General features: G+C 48.2%; 2 protein-coding genes across 7 annotated transcripts in view; one reads left to right on the top strand and one right to left on the bottom strand.

Moving 5' to 3' along the window:
* The window catches only part of CNOT6 (CCR4-NOT transcription complex subunit 6), a 56,124-nt gene extending 51,561 nt beyond the window's left edge, over positions 1 to 4,563 (top strand). For all 5 annotated transcript variants that reach the window (XR_016236470.1, XM_051833811.3, XM_051833810.3 and 2 more), the window contains one exon: positions 128 to 4,563. Coding sequence is in view for 4 of the 5 variants with exons in the window: in XM_051833811.3 (XP_051689771.1) it covers positions 128 to 340 (213 nt within the window). In the remaining variant the exon portion in view is untranslated. The remainder of the gene's footprint in view (positions 1 to 127) is intronic.
* On the bottom strand, positions 2,325 to 11,820 carry SCGB3A1 (secretoglobin family 3A member 1). 2 transcript variants are annotated; one of them, XM_008275004.4, is made up of 3 exons: positions 11,682 to 11,820; positions 11,209 to 11,444; positions 2,325 to 10,912 (listed from the first exon to the last, which is right to left on the bottom strand). In XM_008275004.4, exons 1-3 carry the CDS (start codon positions 11,734 to 11,736, stop codon positions 10,889 to 10,891), a joined length of 315 nt encoding a protein of 104 aa, XP_008273226.1. In that variant the 5' UTR covers positions 11,737 to 11,820; the 3' UTR covers positions 2,325 to 10,888. The 2 variants fall into 2 exon arrangements, with proteins under 2 accessions (XP_008273226.1, XP_089192355.1); XM_089336229.1 differs by having other exon boundaries at positions 11,261 to 11,444.
* Between the last annotated feature and the right edge of the window lie 6,780 nt (positions 11,821 to 18,600).

Here is an 18,600-nt window from a genome sequence, read left to right as displayed (position 1 = left end):
AAGTTTCTTTTTACTTTTCTTTTTATTAACCCAACCTAACATAATGGTAAGGCTGTGTCTTTGAAAACATTAAGTATTTTGGTATTAATCCTATGTGGGGCTTTGTCTTTTTCTTGTTGTTTTTCAGGGTATAATTGACTACATCTTCTATTCTAAACCTCAGCTGAACACGTTAGGCATCCTGGGACCTTTGGACCACCATTGGTTAGCTGAGAATAATATCAGCGGCTGCCCACACCCTCTCATCCCCTCTGACCACTTCTCACTTTTTGCACAACTGGAGCTCTTACTGCCTTTCCTGCCCCAAGTTAATGGCATTCACCTTCCTGGCAGGAGGTAGTCAAGTACCTTCAGAGGACAACCTCAGTTTTACTTGTAAACTCGTGAAAATCTGATGATGGGAGTGAGGTATGGCCACTAGGGATTGTTTTGGTTTTTTTCTTAATGATGATTTGAAATTTCAATCTGATTACTTTGTAAGGATTTAGTATGAAAGCCAGGTGCTAGCAACAGACAAATTCTGAGCCCAATATGCTTTATATACTGCTAGACAGGGATTGGTGTGTTTGCACCTATCTTTAATTTGTTACAAGTAATTTTCCTGTTTCTTCTATCCAGTATATTTTCATGCCTTGAAATAGGAAAATGTTTGAACAGCATATTCTCTTTGCACAGAAATCTGTAGCACTACTTTTTTGAGGCCAGTAGTAACATCCAGAGACCATTCTTCCATACTTTACTCCCTCCTTTTTCAGACTTGTTTGTAAAATATAGAATTGAATTTAGCCTTTATGATTGTATATGATCCACGAAGACCTGATTTATGAAATTTTTGTACTAAAATCAGATTTGAAAATGATTGTATTGTAACCTAAGGCTAAATTTTTTTTACATGTTTCATGTGTTATTATAAAGGCCAGCTTGTAAAAGAAGTTGCAACAGACTTTCTCTGCTAATGATTTGCACTGTTAGGGTTTTGTTAGCCCTTTTATACTACTTTCTTTTTAAATTGAGAACATTGCTCTTTAAATCCAAATCTTGAACCAGATGCAACTTATTCATGAATTGCTGAATTTTTATGAAAGCAATCTACCAGGACAGATAAGCTGAACAGTGTGTGATCTGTAGACATTGTGGACTGAATGTAATGGTTGATATATGTACATTCTGATATTTTTAAATCTTTAACTTTTTTAAGTTAAACAATTATAGCTGCTTGGGTACAGCTTCTTAACTCCTTTTTGAGACACTTCCTGTTCTATCTCCACTGTGCCTGCCTAAATTTATTCTCACCAAGCACTGCCTGTGCATGCAGAGAAAATCTGTGCATCTTCTTTTCTATTTTTTAAATACTATTTAACATTTGTGAGAATTTTATGAAAATGCTTTTGTATGAGCTGTGGCTTTTTTCCCATTGTGAAGCATTGAACACCATGTTTCGGAACATGTTCATAGGATGGGTCCCTGGGTCTTTCTTTGCTCACCAGACCCAAGCACTGCTTCTTGGTGTCATTGCACAGTGCTGTTTGTCACCCACAATACTACTATCATGTGAATTCTTTTTGTTATCCATGTATTCGTTAGTCTTTGTGTTTTTTTTAATCATTCCTTTTTTTAAGAAAAGTAATTTTCCATTTATGAAGCAGTATAAATTAGATGCATTTTTAAAGCAGGTCCCTAAGACAATTCTTCAGATCAATTTTGAACTAAGTCATTTTAATATGTCAACCAAGGTAAAAGTTGTATTGCACCCTGAATTTCACCCTTAGTGCCGTAGATTAGAGATTATAGCCAGCTTTAACGTTGCAAAGTTAACTTTTATACGTTCTGTTCTCATTTGTTCATTCTTCACTTGAATATCAAATGAATTTAGAGGGATCCTGGTCTAACTGCTTTTGTTTCAACTGCAGGCAGGGGAGCAAAAGAATACCATGTGAGCATTAAGGAAAAAAATGTTGAATGTTATTAGCAATTTTTATACAGAGAATGAGTCATTTTGGATAATGACTTAAAATTTTATGAAAAATGTTTAGCACTCAAATGTGCTTATTCTGTTTTTAAGAGAAAATAAAATTACATGTTGTTTAAATAAATGATTCTTTTTTTTTTCTTTGAAAAAATTCTTCAGAAGGTTTTGATCTTGAATCTTTGTCTTGGACCTGATTTTTCCTTTGAGGGTTTTTTTTTTTTTAAGATTTTGTTGTGATCGTTTTTAAATTTTTGCTTTTTAAGTTATGCTGATATCAGACACATCCAGTTTATAATCAGTACATTGAAAACCTTGGCATTAGTGATGTAGAACCAGTGCATAACTTTTTACGGGGTTTTTGGTTTTGGTTTTCTTTTTTCTTTTTCTTTTTTTTTTTTTTGGTGAAGTGTGAATAAAAGATGTGTTTACTTATTGTTTTCCTAAACACTGTGTTGGTAACGTGCATCATGACAATGTCCAGGGAGGGTGAGCCAGAGCTGGTCGGAATGACGAGACCAAGGAAGCCACTCCTGTGAGGTGCACTGTGCAGCCTCAGGTCCAGAGAGCTTCACTGAGGAGGGAGGAGCACTTACTCATCTTGTACTTGTTCATGGAAGGTGTGTTTCTTCATAGATACTGGAACGAGAGTGCACTTGTTAGATGCTAAAAGGTTTGAGCTTTACACAAGATGTTTTCATTTGTATTTGTTATTGTCTACAATTAATTTGAATTTGGGGACAGCATATTAAGGCATAATGGCATGTTGTGTCCCAAAACACCTTTTTTTTTTTTTTTTTTTTTTTTTGCTTCTTCCAAGCATACTGCATTCTGTGGATCACTTTGAACAGCTTCTCCACCTTACTTGGATAGTGATAAAATGAACCAAGAGTGTAGATTAACCTTCAAAAGAAAGACTTACAGGTCTCTGGGGGATAAATGGTCACACCAAAATAGATTGTGATACTTTGTTAAGTAAGGTTTTCTGTTTTAAGTATTTTCTGTGTCCTGAATAATTTTCAATGATCCACACTCCTGAAAATGCAATAAAAACTAGTGTTTTTACAGCATAGTTTTTTTTTTTCAAAATATATGTAACAAATATATTTAATGTGTTGCCATAATGTAATCTCAGTGTTCTTGCTGGATAAATCCTCTTTATGAATCTTTTACAGAAAATTTGGGGTATGTTTTTTAAAGATCAGAAATCTGGAGGCGCACAATTCCTTGTTGTACTGTCTTGAAGAACATTTTACCGTATTGGTAATTATTTATGCTTTGAGAATTTAAATAATGTTCATCAAAATTAATTTATGGCATAATTTAAACTAAAGTTATAGAAATAAATTGATTGCAACTTTAATAGTCCAAGAAGATAGACAATGAACGTTTCCAAGCAATGTATTTCTGTTTTTATTATTTGATTTAGTGACAACCAGGAAAATTTATTATGAGTTAGCACTTTGAAAGCCGAAGATATCATTCATTTGAATGGAATGCACTTCTAAATGTTGAAATTAAAAGTTCAGAGCTCTTCTTCTAAGATTCAGGTTTTTAGTAATAATGCTCAAATTTTGTAGAGTTCCACTTTTTTTAATTAACTATTTAAACTTACAAAATTATTTTCCATAGTAAGTTTTAAGGTTATGGGTCATGTTGTATATGGACAAAAGCCAAGTTAGCCAAAACAATTAGAGCAGTTCTTTTAATGAACCTATCAAGAATATTCAGTACAAAAGTTGCAAATAATTCAAACACCTTTTAGCAGGTGTTTCTCCCCCATTCATAAGCAGTGTTTTAAGATGTTTACTTTTCTCCTTTTCAGTTACATAAATTTAATATCTACTCTGTTGAAGTAGTGTCTAAAATAGAGTTTCTAGTGCTTACTCAACATTACATTATATTGTGTAATGCACTGGACTAACTCTTGTTTACCATTCATGCAACAAAACCCAGCACGTTATCTGCACTAAGCTCAAAGAATGTCACATTGCCTAGGCAGCTCTTTGGGAGGGGGATGGGAAACTGAATATATACCATGTGGACTGGTGGTAACAAGGGCTTTTACTGTTCTTTTTGGTTTGGAACCTTCTTGGTCAAATTGTAACTAGCTAGTATTATATTTATATACAGGGTCTCTTTCTTTACCTGATGTATTTTCCTATTCATAGCCAACCAATAAATTCAGTATCTGTTTCAAATATTTTAAAAGTGTAATTTGTATAGCTATAGTACTGAAGTTTGAGAACAATAATGTTGGACAGAAGACCGCCTATTTAAAATTCTCAGTTATCTGGGACAGGGTTATAACTCACCCTTTCGAAGGGAAGAGTGGATGGGGACAGGGCCATGGTTATGGGGAAATTGTGTAAACTTATGTATCTCCTTATTGGCTGTGTTATTCTGTATAACACTCATATATCTTTGCCAAAGTTCACTTTTATATTTAGACGACTGATGGTCCTTTTACATTTAGAATTTTTGTTGTTGTTGTTACCATAATACCTCATAATATAAGAAATGGGCTCGTGTGTCTTCCTGTCTTTTGGAAGAAGGTTGACATATTTTAAATAAATGCTTTTAAATACAGTAGCAAACATTGTGTTGGGGTTATACAATTTGTTAAGTATTTTACATGTTACCTGTGTATTTTTTTGCATAAACTTTTAAAATGCGTGGCTTCCCAAGTCTTCAGATGTTGGCTTACAATTGAGAAGGAAACCTCAAGTCTGTTTGCTTTTTAGAAACTACTTCTTTAACAAATTAATGTGAATTTTTTGTAGGGCTGGAGAAAAGTCATTTAAAACCAGAAAACAATTTAGATAAAGTGAAATTGTGCTGAGATGTTCAGCTTTTTTTCCCCCCAAGATTTTATTTATTTATTTAAAAGAGTGAGAGAGAGATCTTCCATCTGTTGGCTTACTCGCCAGATGGCTACAGCAGCCAGCGCTGAGCCAGGCCAAAGCTGGGAGCCAGGAACTTCATCTGGGTTTCACACAAGGGCTCAAACACTTGGGCCATCTTCTCCTTTTCCAAGGCCATTAGCAGAGAGCTGGGAGATGTTTTAAAGTAGGCTGCTCTACCCAATCCGTCATAATCTCACCTATAAACAAGCTTCCTCTAGGTTTCCCACGTGGGTACAGGGGCCCAAGGACTTAGGCCATCCTCCCTGCTTCCCCAGGTGCATTTGCAGGGAGATGGATGGGAAGTGGAGCATCCGGGACCTGAATTAGCACCCCCAATGGGATGCCAGCATCACAGGCGGTGGACCTACCCTGCTACTCCTCAGCTCTGGCCCCAAAAAGATAGATTTTAACGTAACAGGTTTTGCGTAAGAAGAATCTTCTAGAAGGGTTATTTTGGGCTAAAATTTTAGAATTTGAGAATTACTTGGGTAAATAGATTACTTTGTTAAATAGATTGTTCCCCAAATAAGTGCCCAACTAATCTATGGCTGGGAACTGAGGAAACTGCCAGGATGTTTAACATTTGGAATCAAATGAAGTGATGTCCATTTTCTCATTTTCCTTGAACTGCAAACTTCAAATTAGTCTAATCTCCTTTAAAAGGTAGTAAATTATATTGGATTTTTGTCTTGAGAAACTGCTTCAGCAAGATCTGCAAGGGCTCTTACACCAAATACTTTCCAACCTCATTGAGAAAGTGACCCTTAATGTGTGCAGAGTCCCCTCAAGTCAGTGAAGGACAGCTTAGCCAGCTTCTGAATAGACCCCGTGAATAGAAGGACTAAGTGGTTGGCTCATTTTGGTGAATCACAGGTGTTCACCCAGTTTTCTAGGTCACATACTTATTGATTCTCATCACTGAGACACTTGGAATCGCCAGGTGCTGTATTTAGTTTGATAATAGATTGACAGGGACAGTCCCTGACTTCAGGTTACTTGCTGACCACTACAGTCTAGTGCTGTACGGGCTAAAGATACTGGCATTGCAGCACAGCAGGTTAAGCTGCTGCTTACAACTCCAGCATCCCGCATCCAGGTCACGTCTGCTCTGTTTCCTGTCCGGCTTCCTGCTAATGAATGCCCTTGGGAAGGCAGAGGAAAATGGCGCAAGTACTTGTCTGCTACCCATATGGATGGAGCCCCTAGTTTGGCCCAGATCTGACTTTTAGGATCATTTGGAAAATGAAGGTGGAAGATCCCTCTCTCTCTCCTTTCCTTCCGCCTTGGTCACTCTGTATTTCAAATGTATAAATATATTTTTAAAGGTAAACCAAGTGTGGAACAAATAAGCCTACTTGGGTCTATAAATTATTACAAGGTGACCTTTGACCTTATTTGCAGGATGATTTAGAGCTATCTTTAAACCTTTATGATATGTGTGTAGCTATTGAGCTGGATGAGATCAGAACATGAACTGGATCGCAGGGTACCTGTGGAGTGGTTGGAACACACCACCTTCTGAACCCAAACCATGTGGTAAAGTTTGAATATCTTGGCAGGAATTGTAAAGAGAGCATTGCACAGTTTTTTTGTTTGTTTTATTTTTGATAGGCAGAGTTAGAGAAAGGTCTTCTTTCTGTTGGTTCACCCCCCCCCCCCAAACTGGCTGGTACGGCTGGCACACCGAGCTGATCTGAAGCCAGAAGCCAGGTGCTTCTTCCTAGTCTCTCATGTGGGTGCAGGGCCCAAGCACTTGGGCCATCCTCCACTGCACTCCCGGGCCACAGCAGAGAGCTGGACTGGAAGAGGAGCAACCGGGACAGAATCTGTGGTGCCAGTGCCGTAGGCGGAAGATTTAGCCAAGTGAGCCACATGGTGGCCCATCGCAGTTTTAAATGGGGGGGGTGGGGTGGTGTGCCAGATTTCTGTTTGGAAAAGTCACAGAGCTATGGGCGGCGTGGAGACGGGGTGAGAGAGGGAGACTTGCAGGTCAGATGAGTCATCAACTTCAGTGGACGGGGATGATGAGCTGAGAAGGGGTTATAGTGCAGTGAGATGAAAAAATAAATTTCATTGTAACAGACGCCTAGCCAAAATCACACAATAATTTCTAAAATCTGGATGCACAGAGCATGGGTTACTAAAGCTGTGTAAGTTAAAATTGCTAATTAAATTGATATTTAATTGTCATACTAGTTTTTCCAGGGTGGGCATTTGACGCAGCAGCTTAAGTTACTGCTTGTGATGCCACACACCGTGTCTGTGTTGGTTGGAGTCCCAATTGCTATGCTTCTCTCCAGCTTCCTGCTAACGCATCTCCTGGGGAGGCAGCTTATAGTGTCCAAGTGCCTGTGTCCCTCCAGTCCATGTGGGAGACTTGGCTGGAGTTCTGGACTCTTGGCCTTAGCTTAGCCCAGTCCTGGCCAGGGGCATTTTGGGAGTGAGCCAGTAGCTGAAAGATCTTTGTGTGCCTTTCAGATAAAGTGAAGAATAAGAATTCATAATTAACTTCCCTAGTTTAAAAAATGTGGACAAGTTCCTGAATGTAAATGTGCAAGTTGAGTGGAAATGCAAACCTAGCGCCACCTGTGGGAGCAGTAAACCGCAGAAGGTATGCCACAGGCTTCGGGATGAATATAGCTGCACCAGAACAAAAGAAAACCCTGTTTGTCAAATGTATACTGAATTAATGCTTCCTTCCCAGGGTTAAAATAAATTAGTCACCTGAAGTCATAAATGTCACCAGGAAGTTTTTAGGTGATGCATAACAGAATAGTAGCTGGTTTTCAGTTTAGCCAACAGTGTCCTTTGCTGGTGGTCAAAGTTTCCTTGTCTGGCTCCATTTCTTTGGAACGTAGGCGGCTTGGGTACCCGCCTCCTGTTCTGGACTCCACTGGTGTTGCAGGTTCACCTTTCATCTTCCCCGCTCCAGATTTCTGGAGAGTTTCTCCCAAGAGCTTTGGATGTTTGTGGGAATGGAATCCAGAGACCACAATCCAGAAAGACACCTCTTGCTACTTAGTGGGCCAGTTTCTAGTTCAGCTTAGTGGACAAAGATAAGAGTTTTTTTTAGGTTGTTTTTTCCTCAAAAAAGAGTACGTCAGGCATTTGCAATTACACTTCCAATTGTAATATAATTGACAAAATGCTGTGACATTTTTTCATACCCTTAATCATCGTATGTCAGCATTTCCTGACTTTGCCAGAAATCTTGTTTCAGCGACACTGAGTTAGTATCAGCCCTCCTGCCCGAGTTACCGCAGAGAATGGCTTCAGCGCAGCATCACCACGCACAAGAAAGATGTCAGACTCTCTGCTGTTCTTGTCTTTGGGTACAACTGTTCCCACCCCAGGATGTGGAGTTAAATTTCCATATTTTCATGCTACATCGAATTATTCCTCTTTGGCGGTTATGTCACCACCAGAAACAAAGCTTTTTTTTTTTTTTTTTTTTTTAATTTCCATTTTTAGAGGTTTCTTTAAAAAAACTTCAGGTCTTCCATAAAAAGTAATGTAAAATATTCCTGTTACCAATTGGCTAAATAAAATATATTTAAAGAAATCTAGCTTTCTACTTCTGCTTCCTCTTTCCCCAACATGTCATCATTTAAAAAAGTTTTTTTTTTGTTTCTTTAAGAGAGATGTCTCCCATCTCCCATTGACTGAATTTACTCCCAGATGCCTGACAGCCAGGGCTGGTCAGGCCAAGGCTGAGAGCCCAGGCTTCGTCCAGCTCTCCCGCATGGTGGGGACCTGTCACCACCTGCTGCCTCCCACGGTGTGCATTAGCAGGAAGCTGGAGTTAGGAGCTGGGAACCAAACCAGGGACTCTGACAGAGGATGTAGAGTGAGTGTGCCTGCCCCAAGTAACCATTTCTAGGAAGGCCTGCCCCTGTTTCTGATGCACCAACACCATGCTTAAGCTGAACAGTAGTGCATTGTCTGAGACTCAGCTTGGCCTGCAGTGTGGCAGAGCCATCTGGAACGGGGAGTCCAGGTCCTGTGTGGGTGGGAGTCACTTTCCAGAACACCCTAAGTGGGCAGCCACTCTGTATTGGGTGGGGAAATGAAGGACTATTTTTTAAAACATTTATTTGAAAGAGTTAACAGAGAGAGGTCTTCATCCACTGGTTCACTCCCAGATGGCCACAATGGCTAGAGCTGAGCTGATCCGAAGCCAGGAGCCAAGAGCTTCTGCTGGATCTCCAACATGGGTGCAGGGCTGCAAGGACTGGGGTCATCTGCTGCTGCTTTCCAAGGTGCATTAATGGGGAGCTGGATCGGAAGTGGAGCAACCAGGACTTGAACCAGCACCCATATGGGATGCTTAAATTGCAGGCTGTGACTTTAACCTGCGCCACAGCACCAGCCCTGAAGGACTGTATTCTGTTCCTGCAGGGGCAGCTCCTGGTCGTCTGGGCACCACCTCAGGCTGCCTGGCTGCTGACCCGTCCCTTCAAGAGACTGGGACGGCAGGCCTTCTCAGAGGTCCTCCCTCACCAGCAGATGGCCACTGGGCGAGGGGCGTGACCTCAGTGGCGCAGTCTGAGGTGGATTTCTCTGAAGGCAACTCCCAGCACCCATGAGCGCCATGGGTACGCTTACCCCATTGTGGCAGAGAGGGCTGGGGTAGGCAACCTCCCTGCCCCCACCACTTGCACTGCTCATGTCCACTCCTTACACCGCTTCTCCTGGACACTGAATCCAGCTCATTAATAAGGAATTGTGACCAGATGGCCGGCGAAGAGCCTGGCTTTGTCACCCTGGAAGAGGTTTGCCGGGGTTCATGTTGGGGTCTGTGTCCTCACCAGAGATGTGGTAGGGGCTTGTTACTGTCCAGAGGGGAGCCTTCTATGGACACAGGATCCTTGACCACCTCAGGGGCAATGCTTTGATAATGAGATTTAAACTGAATTTGAATCTTTGAATCTAGGTGGCTCCTCCCTGCGCTGGGTTGACTCTGAACTCAACGCTCATTTAATTCCCTGAATATCTTTGTCAAAATAGGGGCAGAAAAGGCCAGACCCATGTTTTAATTTCAAATAGCTGGAGATGGCTTATGTTTGTCCAGCACGCGTGAATAGTGAAGACGGACAGCTGTGCCCCAGGGGACATGAAGCAGCTGCAGGGGTTCCGCCTGGTCCCGGCCCCTCATGTGGTCATTGTGTCTTGGTTCTGGGGTGCCCTCCTGCCAGCACCGGGGGTGGATGGTCCTTCGGGTGAGCCAGGAGGAGCGCCCCAGGGACTGGGGAGAATACACAGACACACACACCCCACAGAGGAGTTCATCCACCAAGGGAGCAACAGAGGCTTCCACACGGGAGGGGGCTTGAACTGCTTCTTGGGAAATGCATGATCTGAAAAGCTTCGTGGATTTCAAAACCTTTTGCACCCATATAGACTATTTTTTTTTATTTGAGAGAGGTCTTCCGTCTGCTGAGTCACTCCCCAAATGCCTGCAATAGTGGGGCTGGGCTGAGCTGGGAGCCAGGAACTTAGTCCAGGTCTCCCATGTGGGTGGCAGGGACCCAACTACTTGAGCCCTCACTGCTGCACATTAGAAGGGAGCTGGAATCAGGAGCAGGGCCAGGACCCAAACCCAGGTGCTCAGCTACAGGATGCAGGTCCTGAGCAGCATCCTAACCAGTGCCAAATGCCATGAACTTGTCAGGGTACCTTCTGGTTAGCGACAAACGGCCTTGCTTATTTGCTGCGTTCTCACCAGCTTTCAACAATCAGATCATTTCTGTGCTTCATGAACGAGTACAGCGCATAACCAGGATTCTTCGTAGTTCTGGTCCCAAATCCAGTGTAACTGATGTTTGCCATTCCCTGTCGCCTGCGGAATTGTCAGCCCCCCACGGCGGCCACATGCAGGCAAGAAACGCTACTCCAGGCTGCTGTGACCACGTTTATTAAAGAGGCAGGGGAGGGGCGGCTGCTCGGGACCCAGCAGCAGGGATCCCATCTCTGGAAGGGCAGCACCTTGTCCTGTGGGAGCTACTCCAGACACCATTCACCCTGTGAGTGTCAGGGCCCCCTGGGAAGGAGAAGCCAGGCTGGGGGTGGGGTGCCTTTCACAGCCACCAAGGACAGCGGGGCGGCGAGAAACCCATGTGGGAAGAAAGGGGCAGCCGCCTTCTTTGGGGAGGGGACACTGGGGCCAAGCAGCATAGCTCACTGGCCACCACCCTAGGAAAGGAGCCCCCAAGTAGCCCCTGCACCCTTCACAGCCCCCACTGTTAACATGGAGGCCATGGAGCTTCTCTCCGGGCTGGCTTGGAGAACAGGTTGGGGAGCAAGGTGTATCCACCAGGTGCCCAGGACCCTAGTTACCAGCAGCGTCTTCACGGCGCCCATGCTCTTGGGACCCAGCTCAGCCACACACCTGCGGGAGCCCTCGATGAGGTGCTCCACAGGGATGCCCAGGCTGGCCAGGATGAACTTCAGGAAGCTGAAGCGGCTGAAGGCCGGGCTGCCCACAGCCCCAGCCCCAGCCTCCACGGCAGAGGCCAGGGCAGCTGCAGGCTGGGCCACAGGCTTTGCATCGGTGTCCATAAAGAAAGCCACAGCTGCAGACAGAAGCAGGGAGAGTCAAGCACCTACACACAGGGGTCCCGAGGAAACCCGTGGGAGGACCTGTGTCCTCCAGGAGGTGCCATGGGAGCCCCTACAACCTGCCCAGCATCTGTGAGCCCCACTGTGCCTTGGGTATGGGAGCTGCAGGAGTCGGGGCCGGGAAGGATTAGGCACCAAGGCCAGGTCCCAGCCTCGCAAGGGTTGGGAGCCAAGGCCCCAAGGGCTCTCACCAGAGTCACTGAGCAGGACCAGGCAGAGTACCAGACTGGCCATGGCGAGCTTCATGCTGGTGTGGGCTTGACGGAGCCACCTGGGAATGAAGATAAGCTTTCCTCAGTGGCCCCGAGGGGCCTCATATACCTTAGCGGGAGCCTCACCCCATCTTCTCCAGTAGGCACTATTTGCTCAGGCAGAGCCCGGCCAACTTCCTTGCGTGGCGGGTGGGTCCTGGGAAGCCTGTGCCCCCTAACCTGCCAGGACCTTGGGGACTTCCTCTTGGCACAGCCTCCTGGGGCCCAGAGCTGAGAGCAGAAACCCAGGCTATGCTTTGTCTCCACAGGGGCTCCCAGCCCTGCCCCTTTCCTTTATGGGCTAACCTCGTCTCCCCTGCCCCATGGTGAGGCCCAGGGGAGGCGCTCAGATCGGCAGGTCTGTCCTTACCTGCATGGAGGAGCCCCCATCCCAGACCATGGAGATGTCCTGTAGGGGTTCCTGTGCCCCCTGGTCCTGGGGAAGCCAGGGTGCTGCAGCCACCAGAGAGGCCTCTCCATGCAGGTGATCGGCTCTCTCTGGCTGGGCCACTGGCAGCCACTAATGTGAACCAAGGCCCTGGATCCTCTGCCCGTCCTTGAAGCCAGTTGTGACTTGGGTCAGGTGGTGGTTAGGGGGCGGGCCTGGGGTACTTAAGAACCCCTTTTGCAAATCCTCAGTCACCGGCCACCTGCAGAAGGTCTGTAGCCGGAGGGCATAGCCTGTGCTTACCCTGGACTGGGCTCGTGGGTGGGAGGCCCTGCTGCCGTGGCCGCCCAGCCTGGGAGCAGCTGTGAGGGCTATTCAAGCGCTCCCCTGTTTCCTCACAGGTGCACCCTTGCCCCTGGTGGCTGCTCGGAGCTGGCTGTTGCATCATAACCCCAGCATGCAGTTACGTAGCATGTTGGTCGTTGTGGAAGTTAACTTCAATGGGAGATGAATTTTCAGCTTGGGAAGATTCAGCCCCTTCCAGGAATTTTCTGGAAGGGATGATGTTCACCAGGCAGGGGCCACGCTATCTTCCTTGTTATGGAAGCAGCAGGTCCTGTGGCCATCACCTGTGTGTCCCAAGCCTCCTTCTCTGAAGGCGACATATGCCAGCTGGACTCTGCTCTGGCTGGCCTTCCTTATTGACACCCCATCACTGGTTTCATTCTCTATAGTGGGAAATTCCAGAAACAAACAGTTCCCAAGTTGAAAATGGCATGCTGTGGGGCCATCACTGTGGGCATAGAAGGCAAAGCCATATAGGATGCCGGCATCCTATATGGGTGCCAGTTCAAGTCCTGGCTGCTCCACTTCTGATCCAGCTTCCTTCTAATGCACTTGGGAAAGCAGTGAAAGATGGTCCAAATACTTGGGCCTTTGCCACACATGTGGGAGACTCACTTGGAGTGCCAGGCTCCTGGCTTCTGCCCCGGTGTTGTGTACATTTGGGGAGTGAATCAGCAGACAGAAGATACCTGTCTCCCCACTGCCACCCTTTTTATGATGGTCTTTCAAATAAATAAATCCATTTTTTAAATAAAATATTATTATTGAGGTATTGGCATTGTGGTGTAACGGGTTAAGCTGCCACCTACAGTGCCGGCATCCCATGTGGGCGCCAATTCAAGCCCCAGCTGCTTCACTTCCGATCCAGCTTCCTGATAACGCACCTGGGAAGGCAGTGGAAGATGGCTCAGGTGCTTGGGCCCCCGCACTCATGTGGGAGACCCAGAGGCTCCTGGCTTTGGCCTGGCCCAGCCCTGACTGTTGGCGGCCCATTGGGGAATAAACCAGTGTATGGAAGACCTTTCTCTCTCTCCCTTTCTCTCTTTAACTCTACCTTTCAAACAAATAAAATGAATCTTTTAAAAAGTTATTACTGAGTTGAGATTAACACAACAGAACGTTAGCCATTTGCAAAGTGAGCAATTCAGTGGCCGGGGCAGTCAGTGCATTCATGGTGGTGTGCAGTCACCAAGTCTGCTCAGTTCCAAAATGCCTCCCTTACCTAACCCAAGAGGAAATGCCTCCGGTCCCTGGCCCCCACCCCCATCCTCCAAGCACAGCCACGCACTGCTTTTCGTGGCGGAGTGATAGCCCGCTGTGTGATGGCACCACTCTCCCGGTGATGGGCACCTCTCAGCCACTGTGAATGGTGCTGCTTTGAACATCTGTGCTCCGGGTCGCGTGGAACAGCTGCTTTCATTTCTTCGGGTGCACACTTAGGAGTGGAATCGCTGGGCCCTCCGAAAATTGGATGTCTCATTTATCGAGGGGCCACAGAACATGTTTCCACAGTTGCTCCACCGTTCTCCATTCCCACCCCAATGGATGCGGGTTCTCCTGTGCTCTTGTAATTTTCTGTATTACTACAACGACCTTGCCCTCCAAGAGGGGGCAGAATCACCTAACTGCGATTGGGTTTGGGTTTGCTCCATGACTAAGGTCGCTGAGTGTCGCTCCTGTGCCTGTCGGGCGTTTGTGTATCCCCGTGGAGAGACGTCTGTTCAAGTCCTTTACGTGGAGAAATCGCTTGTGGAGGGTGATGACCTTTCCTTGCTCTGCGGTGTGACTGTGGCCTGAGCGCATGCCCCTCTCGAGGGTTCAGGTACTGGGAGCTTGGTCCTCCTTGTGTGGGGCCTCAGCAGGGGTGGGGCGGAAATGAGGCAGAGCCCTCAAAAGGGAGTAAGGTTCTCTCCCGGGCCCGAGCTCCTCGCAACGGGGATTTGCTGTACATCCCGGAATGACTCTGGCTTCCTGTTCTGTGACTTCTCCCCCGACACAAGCTCCTGCTGCTGCCGCTCACCAAAGGGACAGAGCCATGGAGGCCCTGCCCATTGTCTGTGCTGTGCTGTTTGGATTTCCAGCCTGCAAAATGGAGAGCTAAATAAGCCTCTTTTCTCTATAATCTGCCTCACTTTTTCCCTATAGCAACAAAATCAGATGAATCCACCTGCCTAGCACGCTACCCTCACCCCTAGGCACCACCCCAGCACAAGCAGCCAGGTCACCTGGAGTCTGTGCAGGAGCAAAGTGCTGGCGGTGTGCAAGTCCCAGCCCTGCCCTGATGCTCAGTCAAGGCTTCCAGATTCCTGCAGCTGGCATCCCATATGGATGCCTGTATAAGTCCAGCATGCTCCACTTTTTTTTTTTTTTAAGAAAGATTTATTTATTTATTTGAAAGGCAGAGTAACATAGCGGCAGAGGCAAAGGCAAAGGCAAAGGCAAAGGCAAAGGCATAGAGAGAGAGAGAGAGAGAGAGAGAGAGAGAGAGAGAAGTCTTCCATCCATCCTCTGGTTCATTCCCCAATTGGCCACAATGTCTGGAGCTGCACCCATCTAAAGCCGGGATCCAGGAGTTTCCTCCTGGGTCTCCCACATGGGTGCAGGGGCCCAAGGACTTGGGCCATCTTCCACTGCTTTCCCAGGCCACAGCAGAGAGCTGGATTGGAAGTGGAGCAGCCGGGACTTGAACTGGTGCCCATATGGGATGCTAGCACTGCAGGCGGTGGCTTAACCCGCTACACCACAGCACAGGCCCCTCCTCCACTTCTGAACAGCTTAGTGACAGATTGAAAGGGAGAAACAGAGTTAGAAATGGATCTTCCAGCAGCTGGCTCACCCTCCAAATGGCTGCAATGACAGGAGTGGGCCAGGGATGCCAGTGTCTCTATGTCCTCTCCAACACTGTCCCATGCCAGGGAGGCCGTGGCCCAAGGAACCCAAGCAGGTAGATTTGGGAGCTGACCCTGGGCCTCTCCCAATGTGAGGCCTTGAGGACAGAGGGAGCCGACTGCAGAGGCCAAGCAGAGTGGAGGCTGAGGACCCACAGGCTCCCAACAGCTCATGGGTCTCTGTGGCCGCCCTCACCCCCTTGGCTCTCTCCCTCTGTGAGATCACCTCCCTCCAGCGCTGCAGCTGCACTGGCTCAGGGGTGGGGTGCTTCTGGGGAGCCCAGAGTGCTGACAGCCCTCTTCCACGTACCCCAAGGTTTTTGTCCCCAGAGAACAGCTGCACAGTGCCCCAGCAAAATACATTCCATTGCATCCCCATCCCACCGTGGAGGGGCCAGGGAGGGCAGACTCCTGAGCCAAGGCGAGGCTCTGCCTGCTGGACTACTCTTTCCCCAACATGGGCTCTCAGTGCTGCTCCTCGCAAACCATCTGCATCAGTGGCTGTGGAGGCAGCTGGGGCCTGCCGGAGCCCAGGTTGCTCGGGTGGCCGGTGGATGCCCCTTTGTGGTCTCCCGAGGCTGCTCTCACAAATGGCTGCTCATCTGATGTTCTCACTCACAGCTCTGGAGCCCAGCATGGGGGTGGGGGTGGTGGAGAAGTCAGGCGAGGGCTGAGCTCCGCTTCTCCTGGAAGTGCTGTGGCCAACCTGCTCCTCATCCCCCCCCCCCCCCCCCCCCGCTGCTCGCGGCTCCGCCTTTGTGCTCACGTTGCCTCCTCCTCCTCCTTGGTGTATGGGTGTATGTGTGTGCATGTAATGTGCATGAGCCCGTGTGTGAAATCGCCCTGCTTCCTTCTAAGATTCCACATGATTGTGTGTAGGACCCCCCAGGATCATCCACAAGAGTCTTCTTCCTCTAAGAACACACCTCATGATGGCCAGACTCCTCCCGAGTGAGGTAACACTAGAAGTTTCTAGGAGCCAGCACCGCGGTACTTTTGCAGGCTGGCCATGCCCTCCAAGCCCTGTGCTGTCTCCCTGCCTGCCAGGCCACGTGAGTGTCTCCAGAGTGGGCATCAGACTCCACCTGGCACAAAGGGAGGGTGCACGTGGGTAGCAGCCATCAGCACCCAGCCCCTGCCTGCCTGCCTGCCTCCAGCTGGCTGTAACTCTGAGGGAGCACTTGGCATCCTCTGCAGGTGACAGGGTCAGCCTGAACTGGGCAGTGTCTGCAGGATGTCCTTGAAGCCAAGACAAACATTCACACCTCAACCACTGCTCCGGGAATGCAGGAAGTGCCCGAAGTAAACAAGAGCTCGGTGGCCCTGAGGCCTGGGCCAAGAACCAAGCTGGGGCCTGTGGAAGGAGCACGCTGGCCTCGGGCCCGGCACCCCACCGACAGGTGCTCCAGCGTGGGAGCTGAGAGGGCCATGCCAGCTGCCTCCCCTGGCATGGCGGCTTGGGGCCTCAACAAATCACACTTGGTCACTGGGGCGCCCGCTAGTAAGAAGGGGCCCTAACATAGACTCGGCCGACTGTGAGGACTTGTCCACTCCTGGGAGACACAGCAACCGGAGCCCCTGTTTGCAAGGAGCTCCTCAGGCTGCTGACACCTCCTGGAGCCCGCCCTTCTCTTTCCAAGGCCTGATGGGGGCTATGTTGGGCCCAAGATGCGGCTGCTGAGGGCGTGAGGACTGGAGCCTCAACATGCAGGCTGGCACGCCACCCCACCCCCAGCACCCTAAGCGTTCCCCAGGGTCCCAGGAGCTCTGCTTATTCTTTTCTTCTTGTCTTTATGATAAACTAGCATCTGTGGTTCTTTCTTGCTGTTTTTTTAAAAGAAAGATTTATATTTATTTCAAAGGCAGAGTTATGGAGAGGGAAGAATGGAGGAAGAGAGGAAGAGAGAAAGAGAGAGAGAGAGTGAGTGAGAGAGTGAGAGAGAGCTAGAGAGGAATCTCCCATTCTTCATCTGCTGGTTCCCTTCACAAATGGTTGTGGTGGGCAGAGCTGGGGTTTCCCATGTAGGTGTGGGGACCCAGGCATTTGGGCTATCCTCTCTTGCTTTCCCAGGTGCATTATCAGGGAACTGGATCAAAAGCGGAGCAGCTGGGACTTGAACCAGGATACCAGAGTTGCAGGCGGTGGCTTAACCTGCTGTACCGCAATGCTAGTCCCATTTTTTCCCTCCAGATTTATTTATTTATCCGAAAGGCAGAGAGAGAGAGAGAGAGAGAGAGAGAGAGAGAGAGAGAGAGAGAGAGAAACATCTGTGTTTCTTGGTTGTCACCCAGGAGCCCTCTCTGATGCCATCTCTAACAGCCAGCTAAGTAAATTATTAAGCGAATTGTTGGGAATGTTGGAACACAGCTGTTGTGGGGGGTCTTCTACGCCCACCGCCCGCATTTTCTGGGCCAGGTACCACTATGTGGTGTCATAGAGCCCACTGAGTGGCTGCTGTGCCCTGGGACATGTGCGTTCCTATAAAACTATTCCTATCACACTCTGCATTTCTAAGCCAATGTGTGAGTGAGATGGGAACAGACCCTGCGTGGCCTTCCCTGCTCCTTCCAGCTCCTTGACCATGAGACGGCGGGGATGGGTGGGCAACCCCGAGAGGCTCGGTCTGCTCCCTGCTGCTTCCCACAACCCCAGGGTCCCTCCTCAGGCACCCCTGGCTAACTCAGCCACACTGCTCTCTCTCTGGGGACATCTTTCTGGTCAGGACCACTGTAGCAGCCAATGCAGACTCTCCCTCATCACGGGGTCAGGTGGGCATATCCGGGGCTCCACTGGGAGCTGAACTGAGGCCACCAGTGGGACCTCATTGGGGGGCTTGAAGAGGAGCAGACTAGCATCTGGTACAGCCAGGCCATGGGCAGTGCCAGAGTAGTGGGGGCTCCTGGGCTCTCCCAGTTCCCCAGATCACCCAGGAGGCACCAGGAGTCGGTGTCCTGCCCAGGATCTCTGCCAGCCCTCCTCAGTTTCCTTCTTGCTTCCTCCTAGCTCAGTCATCTGGCCCTGGGGCTCTGGGCAGTGCTGGCTACACCTGCTGCTCCCCCTTGTGTGTGTGCCTTCCCTTAGATCAATATTGACCTGGCTCTCTCAAGCACTTCCTCTGCCTTTGCCTTGTCGGGGGCCCTCCTCCCCTTAGGGCTCCATCCTGGAGAGGGACAATGGATGCCATCAGGAGGATTCTGCTTGCATGGGCTCCAGGCATTGGTGACAGTGACAGTGACA

Source organism: Oryctolagus cuniculus, chromosome 6, assembly GCF_051225735.1.
Source record: "Oryctolagus cuniculus isolate XC-2025 breed Fujian yellow rabbit chromosome 6, ASM5122573v1, whole genome shotgun sequence".
Classification (NCBI taxonomy): domain Eukaryota; kingdom Metazoa; phylum Chordata; class Mammalia; order Lagomorpha; family Leporidae; genus Oryctolagus; species Oryctolagus cuniculus.
The sequence above is the reverse complement of the archived record's forward strand: the minus strand, read 5'-3'. Positions and strand labels throughout refer to the sequence as shown.

Coding starts and splice junctions, on each gene's coding strand:
- SCGB3A1 (XM_008275004.4), bottom strand. CDS start 11,736: ATGAAGCTCGCCATGGCCAGTCTGGTACTCTGCCTGGTCCTGCTCAGT. Junction 11,445..11,681: donor GGTCCTGCTCAGTGACTCTG/GTGAGAGCCCTT, acceptor TTCTGTCTGCAG/CTGTGGCTTTCTTTATGGAC. Junction 10,913..11,208: donor GCGCCGTGAAGACGCTGCTG/GTAACTAGGGTC, acceptor TCTCCTTCCCAG/GGGGCCCTGACACTCACAGG.